This window comes from Camelina sativa, chromosome 6 (assembly GCF_030686135.1).
Source record: "Camelina sativa cultivar CO46 ecotype springtype chromosome 6, ASM3068613v1".
NCBI lineage: Eukaryota > Viridiplantae > Streptophyta > Magnoliopsida > Brassicales > Brassicaceae > Camelina > Camelina sativa.
In genome coordinates, this window is record NC_141885.1 from 16,645,288 (window position 1) to 16,656,624 (window position 11,337).

General features: G+C 37.4%; 2 protein-coding genes across 5 annotated transcripts; one reads left to right on the forward strand and one right to left on the reverse strand.

The window, feature by feature from the left end:
* The first annotated feature begins 1,406 nt into the window (after positions 1-1,406).
* Positions 1,407-4,467, forward strand: LOC104791176 (serine carboxypeptidase-like 7). 3 transcript variants are annotated; one of them, XM_010517002.2, is made up of 14 exons: positions 1,407-1,641; positions 1,731-1,876; positions 2,265-2,341; positions 2,438-2,560; positions 2,659-2,761; positions 2,855-2,892; positions 2,984-3,085; positions 3,181-3,267; positions 3,375-3,443; positions 3,515-3,586; positions 3,671-3,789; positions 3,875-3,988; positions 4,086-4,131; positions 4,214-4,467. In XM_010517002.2, the coding sequence occupies exons 1-14, from the start codon at positions 1,490-1,492 to the stop codon at positions 4,292-4,294; spliced, it is 1,329 nt and encodes a 442-aa protein (XP_010515304.1). In that variant the 5' UTR covers positions 1,407-1,489; the 3' UTR covers positions 4,295-4,467. The 3 variants fall into 3 exon arrangements, with proteins under 3 accessions (XP_010515304.1, XP_087309293.1, XP_087309291.1); XM_087453167.1 differs by having other exon boundaries at positions 1,409-1,641; positions 4,086-4,135; positions 4,218-4,467; XM_087453165.1 differs by having other exon boundaries at positions 1,409-1,641; positions 2,265-2,560.
* Positions 4,425-9,013, reverse strand: LOC104791175 (RNA-dependent RNA polymerase 6). 2 transcript variants are annotated; one of them, XM_087453164.1, is made up of 3 exons: positions 8,823-9,013; positions 5,919-8,660; positions 4,425-5,512 (listed from the first exon to the last, which is right to left on the reverse strand). In XM_087453164.1, exons 2-3 carry the CDS (start codon positions 8,631-8,633, stop codon positions 4,634-4,636), a joined length of 3,594 nt encoding a protein of 1,197 aa, XP_087309290.1. In that variant the 5' UTR covers positions 8,634-8,660; positions 8,823-9,013; the 3' UTR covers positions 4,425-4,633. The 2 variants fall into 2 exon arrangements, with proteins under 2 accessions (XP_087309290.1, XP_087309289.1); XM_087453163.1 differs by having other exon boundaries at positions 5,919-8,655; positions 8,823-8,999.
* Between the last annotated feature and the right edge of the window lie 2,324 nt (positions 9,014-11,337).

Sequence of the window (11,337 nt, forward strand, 5' to 3'; positions counted from 1 at the left end):
TCTCTCGATCACGAACCTCGGCCTAGGTAGGAGGAAGAACCGATCACGAACTCGAACTGCTGCTCCGAACAGAACTCACCCCGGACAAAATCGGACCACGAACTCAGACTGGTTGCAGACGAGAATCTGGTCATGAACGGTAGCCGACGATGAACTTGGACGAACTCGGACGGATCACGGACAGAGACCGATCGCCGAGCTTGGACGAACAAGGGTTTTGAGCGGCGGCGGTTTTAGGGTTTTTCGGGTTTTTCTCAGTTGGAGTTTTAGGAAAAACTCGTGATGATAATGTGTTGTAAACTAGAGAAATCGAAGGAGGTTTTCTCTTATCTTATTATTCTTTAGGTGTTTGATAATCATACATATATATAGTGAAGGACAAACCTTTAACACTTTAAGAAACACTAAACCGACTAAGTGCAAAGGAGGTTGTCGATGGGCCTTCGACTATGGGCCGTAAACTCTAGGACGTACATGGGCCGAGTATGGACCGTGTATGGGCCGGTTATGGAAATCCACACATCCTGTGTTTTACAACATATAAACATATAATAAAATTTTAAGAGTAAATTAAATTTATTTTACTATTCATACAGTTTTCAAATAGAGCCTGAAGATTATTTTAACATAAAGTTCCTATCAAAAATATTTGTTATGTCAATACATTATGAAAATATGAAATTTTTTATATTACAAATTGAAATTTTATTAATAAACATATTTTTATTTATTTTAAAATATAAAAAAAAAAACAAATTTTATTATTTGTTCTTTTTTTTGTTCCTCATCAATTTTGGGGAGGAACAGTTTTGTTCTATTGTTCCTTATTTTTTGAAGAATGTAGAGGAATGTAAAGGAAAAAATATTACTTTCAAATGGTAAAAAAATTGTGGAATACAGAGGAATGTTATATTCCTACTTATCCTTTTCCTAAATTTTGGACACCAGTTGAAGTCTAAATGTTATCTTGCAGTAAATTAGTAAAAAAAAAGTTTGGTAAAAAGTCAAAGTTTCACTTACATGTTGATGTTGGGGCACTTACATCAATTTTGATTGTCTATACTCTATACTCCATATGTTTTCAAGCTCACAACTCTCACACGTCACTTCCTCATATACACTCTTGACTCTACTGTCAGACACCATATAAACAACAACAACCTCTTCGGTCTCTATTTCAAAATCAATATCTTCACCTAAAAAAGCTCAATAACTAACAACGACCAAAAGTCATTCTATACTAAGAATTGATACTGTTGTCCTAGAGTCGGAAGACGTACGGATTATGAAACCAAGAGAGACCACTGATCAGAAGAACAAAAGTGATACACGGTACGCAATCTTTTTTTTTTCCTCATAAGAAAATGTGTTTAATTTAGACAATTCTTAATTCTACTGTTAGGGGCCTTTTAGTTATTTTGTTGTTTTGATTACTACTATAAAGGGTTCAATAATTGTCCTTCAGGGCATTATTATAAAAAAAACACGAATGGCTAACGACTACGTTTCCTCCTCTGTTCTGCTTCGTCTTCTTCTTCTTACTCTCCTTATCTTTTTCTACAGTCAGCCTACTGATTCTGCCTCTATCGTTAAGTCTCTTCCTGGTTTTGATGGTCTCCTTCCCTTTGAGCTCGAAACCGGGTTTGTTCTTTTCTTTTTCCTCGTGTGATTAATAATATAAAATCTTAGTGTTTGGAGATTACTCTAATAGTGTGTGTGTATGAAAAAAGGTATATTGGTGTCGGTGAGGAAGAGGAAGTGCAACTGTTTTATTATTTCATCAAATCCGAGAGGAATCCAGAAGAAGATCCTCTTCTTCTCTGGTTAAGTGGAGGACCTGGCTGCTCTTCTATCTCTGGTCTTCTTTATGAGAATGGTTATTATACCTTCAACCATCATTCTTTCTACTCATCTTATTCTTTTTTGATACAGTATAATAAACACTTGTGTTAAAACAGAACCATATGAAATGATAAGATCACATAGAGAGTCAGACAAAACGACGTGTAAATAGCACACATCCACATCCTCTCTGTTTTGTTTTACGTAGACAACAGTGGATCTCGTGTACTTTTTCAAACCGCCAAAGATGCCAACTTTCATACGTTTTTACTTTTTAGATTAGACAAAGTCACAAAACACACCTTAATTAAGCCTTAATTAGCAAAATCAGCTGTTCCATTTTGTGGTCCAATCTTTTCTCACAAGTAAGTACTAGAGTTCAGATTGGTTTCCTTTAAGCTTCATCCTCATGTTTGAATCAGGGCCTTTGACTGTAAAGCGTGAGGTTTACAATGGAACCCTTCCTTCTTTGGTCTCTACAACATATTCATGGACTAAGGTAGTACAATTTGTTTGTACGTACTCATATTACGATCTCAAACCCAATGGTAAAATGCTTTGGTCGTTGAAGTTGTGCATCCTTTTTTTTTCTCAGGTTTCGAGTATAATATATTTGGATCAGCCCGTTGGAACTGGCTTCTCCTACTCAAGAACTCAACTTGTTAATAAACCCAGTGATTCAGGAGAAGCCAAGAGGATCCATGAGTTTCTTTACAAGGTCAAAAGACTAACACAATTGTTAATTTCTTGAGAAACATATCTTCTTTATGCATAGAACCTTTAGAAGTATTAATTTAATTTTTGGTAGTTGTGCAGTGGCTAGGTAAGCATCAAGAGTTTCTCTCCAACCCTTTCTATGTCGGTGGAGATTCTTATTCCGGTATGGTCATCCCGGCAATCGTTCAAGAAGTCTCAAAAGGTATGAGCCATCTTATTTTTGCATATCAATCTCCAAGCCCTTTTCTTTGAATCTAGCTCGTTTCTTTATCAAAGTATATGCACTTTGATGCAGGAAATTATTTATGTTGCAAACCTCCAATAAATCTTCAGGTTCGTTTGTATTTTGCTTCTACTATATAATATACTTTATGGAGCGTTAAAAAATTGATAGCTGTCGTCCTTGGTACACTGACAAAAACAGGGCTATGTTCTTGGAAACCCCTCCACAGAAAGTGAAATGGATAAAAACCATCGTATCCCATATGCTCATGGAATGGCACTGATCTCAGATGAACTCTATGAGGTATATATGAAACCTGACATGCTTTTTTTTGTTTCTTATCCATCCCCACAATGAAAGTTGATTACAATCAGTTCAAAACTCTTCTTTTCTTGCAGTCAATGAAGAGAATATGCAAGGGAGAATATATAAATGTTGATCCACGTAACACAGAATGCTTGAAACTCGTGGAAGAATATGAAAAGGTACACACACACTCACAAACTCTTTGGAAAATTTAATTGATGTAGTTATGTTATGTCTACCTAGTAAAACTCATCTTTAATATTCAGAATTTTGTGGTTATTTATAGTGCATTGACAGAATAAACCAACCACTTATACTAACGCCAAACTGTGAAGAGACATCTCTTGATTGCTATGTAAGTAATCCATCTTGTCTTCTTTGAACCACTAAGAAAAAAAAAAGTATTTAACAAGGTTGCGTTTACAGGCGTATCGGTCTTTGTTAACAACCTACTGGGCCAATGACGAGAATGTGCGTAGCGCTCTTCATGTCAATAAGGTATTATACATGAAAAAATGTCAATATATTCAGGTTATTGGTAACAAAGTGTCAAACACTTTAGGAGGATCTATGATATTGCAGGGGAGTATAGGGGAGTGGGTGCGTTGTAATTGGGAGATACCATACACTCATGACATTAAAAGCAGTGTACCGTACCATATGAATAACAGCATCGATGGCTATCCTTCTCTAATCTTCAGGTCAGATTTTTAATTATAACCTCTTCCTTTTGAAAGAGTGCTTCAGGGTTCAACACTTTTTTTGTGGTTTTTTTTGGGTGGACAGTGGTGACCACGACATGATGGTGCCTTTCCTTGGTACGCAAGCTTGGATTAGGTCTCTTAATTATTCTATCATTGATGACTGGAGACCTTGGATGATAGGCGATCAGATCGCGGGGTATTGCTACCATTCGTTTATTTATTTATTTATAGGATGAACTCAATCTACTGTTTGTTTGAGCTCATTCATTAAACTCGCGTTTTCTTTGTTGTAGATACACGAGGACTTATGCCAATAAGATGACATTTGCTACAATCAAAGCAAGTCTTTTTCCCTCTACTGAATATTTACTCAATGTTTAGACATTATATTTCTTAATTGATTTGTGGGCTTTGATTATAGGGAGGAGGACACACACCAGAGTATAAACCAGAGGAGAGTTATATCATGTTCCAAAGGTGGATCAGTGGACAGCCTCTGTAACATGAAGCCAGAGTTGCTATTCATAAAGCGATTCTACATTTCTTGAAAAATGCAGAACTCTGCCTTCATGTTATATAGAATGTAAAGTTGCTATATTCAGAAACTAATAATAATGTATTGATAACTAGTATTATCAACCCATGTAATAAAATTGAAACGAAAGTTTAGTAAAATACATAACCACAAACAACGGCAAACAGTTGAGCTGTTTAAATCCTGAATTCATCACACACAAAGTTTCCAGAATAGCACATTCAAAACTAGCTTACAAATATTGGAGTATCTGTGAATTTCCACAGATACATGGCAGAGTGGCCTTACGGCTTCGAACATTACCTTTTAGAGACGTTGAGCAAGAAACTTGGCCAAAGAATCAACAGGCTTGGCTGAGTCGATATTTTCCATTTCCCGTGACCGGACTTTGATTCTTGCAAGGTAATCAGCTGCAATCCAAGCAAAACTCAGCATCACCGCATGACTAGACGACTCATCTGGATCTTGCAGCTCTAAAGACTTCTTCACCCACTCGGGATGGTAAGTGACATGATACCAAGCTGAAGCCTTCTTCTCATACAAGATGTTTTTTTCCTCATCGCTGAGATTTTCCTGGTCCGGGATTGTTTCCTCGAATACTTTTCTGAACTCCTTTTTGAGGGAGTTATAAGAATGCTTCAATCTTTCTTTCAATTCCCCTTGTTTCTTACTAGCGTATCTAGGCATCGACCAGATATGGCCCGTCACAATCTCTTCCTCTTTCTGGACCTTATATTGCCCAAGAAGACCAATGAGCTGCCCGTCGTAAGAACATTTGTGACCCCATGCCTCGGGGATCAACTCTGCGAATCCAGGTATTTCAAGATCAGTGTCATAAGGGATGTCACTAGGGTCTGGGATTTCTTCTGAAGAAGCTTCTGCATCTTCATCATACACTTGTTTTACCCTTCTGTAAAGACGACCCAAGATTTTGTTCGACTTGTAAGTTTGGTAGTCTTCTTTCCCCATGAAATCTGGGTAGAGTTTTGGTTTTAGGTGGAAGGGCATTGACACAATTTTCCCTGTCTTCGGGAAATCAACTGCAGTGGCAGCTAATTCTGCCAGTAGCATACATTCTTCGTCCATGGCTCCATACTCACTTCTATCAGCATGAACGACGTGTGCATTGCAAATTGTACCCAAATGCTCATTTGCCATGTTTCTTGCAAAGAAATCTATTATATCCTGTAACAAAAGAATTACCCAAGACTTGTTTTGCAGGTTACAAGAAAAGAAATTAAACAAAGAATTGACAGACGCTAGCATCATGATACTGCACTTGATAATAGCTAAATAGTCACAGTTAGGCATGCCGAAAAATCAAATCAGAATCAGCAATATATGACAAAATTTTCTTATATGTCATCATCGTAGCTCCTGCAGGATGGACACAGTATGTTGTTAATAACCCATACCATCCAATGCATGAGCTCAGAAGCAAGCACAAATAATCACTACGAAGCATCCAAAAACAAACAGTCCAGCACTTTTAGAAAAATCAGAGAGTTATACTGGAATCACCTATATCTATCTTATCTCAAGCGTCATCATTTCTGCTTAAACGGAACAAAAGTGGGAAGCAGATATTGACCTGGTGGTTGACAGCACGGCCTAAACTCTTCTCTTCAGCTGCATCATAATGCATGGCCGGAAAGCTTTTTTTGCTAGGAGGGATGAGTTTCTGATCCCAAGCCACAAAGTACAAGTCCCCGTCAAGGTCACTGCCAGAAGCTTCGTTTGTATGGGGCCTATCACCTTTCTGAGGGAAAATAAGGCAGTCATACATGTGATGCAGCTGGGGTACATCAACAGCTTCTAAAATCCTTACATCCCCTGGGTGAAGACAAGGATTCTTGGCAATGGCTACATAGCCTTTAACTACTTGCAGATCTGTCTTTGTCTCCTTAAAACGAGACCCATGTTTGGAGAAACAATTTTCTATAGACGGTTTTGAGACTTGGATAAAGCATTGGCCCTGTTCAAGTATCCCTGCTTCGTCAAGGCAACCCATTAGCCACCTTCCTGAAGTAACAAAAATACGTGATTTTTCTCTGAGACCCCAGAGTTGTGCAATTCTGACTGAAGACAACATTCCACGTAGATGTGGCTCAGTTTTTGGTTTGAAACCTGCACTTAGCATGATAGCTGCAGTGTTTCCCTGTTCAGCACATGATGCTGTGAGAACTTCAAATGCAACATCTGTATCATCAAGGATGCGGTTCAGTTTACAGAGCATGGATTCCTGCATATCCCAGAATATTTCATCCGGAACACCTAGTACAGAAAGGAGAGTAATTATCTGCCGATTTAAGAATCCAGGTTGAAACCTCGTCCAGGAACAGATCTCCAAGATAGTATGTTTGGAATTGAACTTCTTCATACTGTCTCGAAGAGCTAGCCGGATTCCATCACCTTTTGATGGCCAACGAGCAACAACTCCTTTGAAACCTGCGTAACGTATCTGATAAGCACAAGGGGTGTAGTGCACATCCAACCTAAGTTTCTCCATTACTTCGTCAGCGAGGTCAGGTGTGATTGTACCAATTCCATCAGAGAAAACATACCCATTTCTCTCAATGTCTGGAAGCTCGGTGTCAACCTCGTGAAGCATGACATCTACAGTGGCATATGTGGAGGAGAAGCACAGTCCCATCCTAGCAGCACATTTTGCCACATTCTTGTCTTTGAACTTCCCCATCCATGTTTTTATATCTGACACTCTTGTTTTCCCGTCTTCAGCAAAGAACCATGCAGAGCGGTCTCTCAGTTGATTGGCGGAGAATGCTAGAAAACTATATTTTCTACCACATAGTTTAAACCCATCGGTTAATATGCTCTTCACTCTTTTGAAAACGTAAGTCTTCTGAGAGAAAGAGCTTGATGTCAGATCCTTCACAATAGGAGCAACAAAGTAAGAGAGAACATTAGAATTTATAGTCTGCATACTTTCATCCATGAAAGTTACGCGCAAAAATCTTTCAGCAACAGCTTTGTATTTCCTGAGAACCCTGTTGGAGAGCTCAACTTCTGGGGGTAGGCAATGGGCTCTGGTTGGGGTAATAACTAACCTTCTGATCTCAGAGATATCCTCAGATTGTTCATGACTCCCTAAAAGCTTTGGATTTTTCTGAATCCATTCCTGAACAAGCTTCAACCTCTTGTACGCATCAAAAACTGGTTTTTTATAGGTACAGAGATGCTTGAGAGAAGCTATATTGACATCTCTGGGTTGGTTTCTGAGAAGATCAAAGAAACGCTCAGTCAACTGAAACTGGTTAAAAACCCCTCTGTGCAATACCGAGTTTACTAGGAACATGATCTCAAAGGAGATTCCTTCCTTGTGATGAATGCAGAAGAAATGATCTGACACAGGCTCCCCAAAAGAGGGCTCATCACGGATCCGAGGAGGCCACCTCACACGTTCCTCTTGCACTCTCCGCATCCTTAGATAATCTAACGCTGTTGTCAACTTCTTCTCATACCGAGGAGATATGAGCACTCGATAAGAAAGACATCGACCGATCGCCCCAACTTGAGTAAAATCAGTGGTACGGATCCAAGGGTCATCATCATCCAAGAGATCAAAAGGAACAGTCTCGTAAATATCATCATCAGCAGTTCTGTACCAGACACGGGGTGACGAAGCCAGCTGCAAAAGAAGCACAAAGCCATGCAAATTCTTATACTGCCTTACTGTTCTTATGTCTCTCACCAACAACTCCAACTTATAATCACAATTTATCACAGCATGCATCACTGCGTCCTTGAAAGAGAACGCAGTGCTCTTCCTGAAGCAAAACTTGCAAGTGTTGTCAAAAGGATCTACAAGGAAATCAACCCCTTCAGCTCTCCATGAAACAAGAAACTCATCCCGGGAAACCAAAGTCCCAATCTCAATCGAAACACCAGTCAACTTATAAGGTGTAGTCGTTCTTCTTCTCTGGTTAAGTGTATATGGGTTCTTAGGACCCAAGCTGACTTTTAACGGCTGCCCATCGAGGATGAGCTTGCATTGCCCTGCAGCATCCATGGCACGTTCTGTTGATTCGGGAATAGCGAAATGGACAAACGCATGAGGCTCCACTTTCTTGTAATCATCGATTTTGGGGATTTTTGAAGTGTCTGCGATTTCGAAATTAGGGTAAGACCCAGGGGGAGTCCAAGAGTTCTTTAATCTGCATCGCCAAACAAGTCCTACTTCGTCTTCGAGGTAATCTGTAAGTTGTTTAGCAGTAGTGGACTCACCAAATCCACCAATGCTTACTTGTGTCACAACCGAGTTCTTCATGTTTCCCTCTGACCCCATTTTTCGCAAAAGCCCTAATTCACTGCTCTCCGTTGGTAGTTGAAAAAGAAATAATCAAATTAAGAGGCTATATTTGATGGTTCCAACTACAAGAACTATTGAAGATGGGATCAAGCAAAAACACTTGTGACTGAATTAAGTTTTTTTTTGAATCAAGCGGGAATAAATACTCAGGCTCTCGAGACTTACACAGTGAGGTCCTCAATCAACGAAATCGATACTGGAAACGAAACAGAAGCAACGCGGAGACCGCAGAGAAGACTAGTGAGTAGGCCGCGCTAAATTAGGAAGGCGAAATCGCCATAGCTGAAAGTGAAACCTTTTTTTTTTTTTACTTCATTATTTTGTTTAAAATCTATTCCCAGTAAACGAAAAAGACTGGAGAAGAAGAAGAAGCGCTTTGCTTGTGCTGCTCACGTGCTATTCGTTTTCTTAATGGGCTTTTAAATTTGGGCCTTTTAGATTTTAAACACAACCCATTCGAGGCTATTTCTTTTTTTGGCAGAATTTTACACATAATTTGATTATTTTATATCTATACATACATTATTAAAATTTTAGATTTTACCCTTTTATTTGTACTTTCACAAAGTTAATGCCTCCAAAAATTCTAAAATAGCATTACTTCAGCTTTTGTTTCCTAAATATTTTACATTGCATTCCAAGTAAAAAAATTACAGCAAAATAAATATGGAAACAAAAACTATGATATATTTACCACATATTCTATTGTGTTTTGAAAATAATATATCTATTAATCATTTGCATCTAAAGAAAACAACAATTTAATTGTCCAAAATCTGTGAGCTTTGATTCTTAACTAAGTAGAACTTCGATATTTATTTAAATATTATAATTAATATATATAAACTTAATAAATTTAAAATATTACGAATATGTAAAATTAAAAAAGTTTAAAATACTATATAATGCAGTTATATAGTAAATGGGTTATAAAAAGGACATGTTGAAATTAATAAAATATCATTAAATTTGTGCTAACACGTGTTAAAATTGATGTCTACGATTTTAATTCTGATTCATAGAGGCGCCGTTTATTCTGATCCACGGGACCACGACGTTTTATCGCTTTCGAAACTGCCATCTCGCTGGAGACTTCACCTCTTCCCAGTCATCTTTGTACGGATGGTCTTCTTTGTGCGGTTGAGTATACTCAAATGTCAACGAGAAGTGGATTTTCTCAAGGAAAATGTGAATCTATTGGTTGGGGTCACGTTAACGAACTTCCTCGAGTGTGTGGAAACCATATATGGTGGTGCCATATGAATGCGTTGAACCATAATGTTCAATCTTGGCTAGAATCCACAATTTTTGCCCTCATCTCTTACGCAATGATGATTGTGATAAAAGTCATAAATGACAAGTCTCATTTATACGACTTGTCATCTCATTTGTAAGAGTTTTGTACAAGGTGAGATGACATGTTTTTACTCTTTATTTTTCTCTCTGTTGTTGTCGTCTAAACTTTCTTGTGCATATAATGAAATAGTTGAATGAATTAGTTGAACCAAGGTCTTAACAATCAATGAATTAGTTGAGGTTCGTTTGTTCTCAGAAGATTCTTCTTTACGCTTTATCATAAAAAATACAGTATATATATCAACTAATTTTGAAATCTTGGTTTAGTTTGAAGATCTTCTTATATTGAAGGTATCATCATCATCAGTGTCGGCTTAACTAGGAGGGCGGGCAGTGCGACCGCCCCGGGTACATAGATTAAAGGGACATATACATATAAAAAAATGGGCACCAAAAAAAAATTATAAGTTAAAAGAGCATTAAAAATAAAATTTGTAAATTAAAGGGGCACAAAAAAATATTTGTAAGCTAGAAGGGCACAAAACAAATATATATATATATATATATATATATATAAACCAAAAAAATCTAAAAAAAAATAATAAGTTTTTTAATGATTAAGGGGTATTTTTTTTTTTTTTTTGCCCACGAGCATGTAATATGTTTAAGCGGGCACTGATCATCATTGTTTGCCACTGTATGTAATATATCTTCATCGTCAAAGAGTCCAAAGGAAAATATGATTAAGCATAACCTTTAATTATGTAACAACTCTAATAAGTCAAACAAGTACAACTAGAGGTTATTGGGCCCTGATCGTTTGGTGAACTAGACAAAATATCTAGATACAGTATCAAGACGCAGTATCTGGATGCAACATTTAGATGATGTTCGTTTGTGTTATTGGTTCATGTATCCATAAATTGTATTTCGATTCAATTATGTTTGTTTTGTAATTTGATATATGTATCTGGATACAATATATGTAAAATACTAAAAAGCTCTTTATTTTATGTTGAATATGTTTTAGTGGTTTAAATTTACTTATGTTTTTTTGGTCATTTTCATATATATTAAATAAATATTTAAAAATGAGATTTTGTGTTTTTGGTAGAAAAACAAAATTTTGCAGTTTTGGCGGGAAAACAAGATTTTGCGAGTTTGGCGAGAAAATAAAATTTTGCATTTTTTTGCCGAAAAACGTAATTTTGCGGTTTTGGCGGAAAAATAGATTTTGTGGTTTTGGCAGAAAAACGAGATTTTGCGATTTTGGCGGAAAAACGAGATTTTGGCGGAAAAACATAATTTTGCGGTTTTGGCGGAAAAACGAGATTTTGCAGTTTTGGCGGGAAAACGAGATTTCGCGAGTTTGGCGGGAAACATA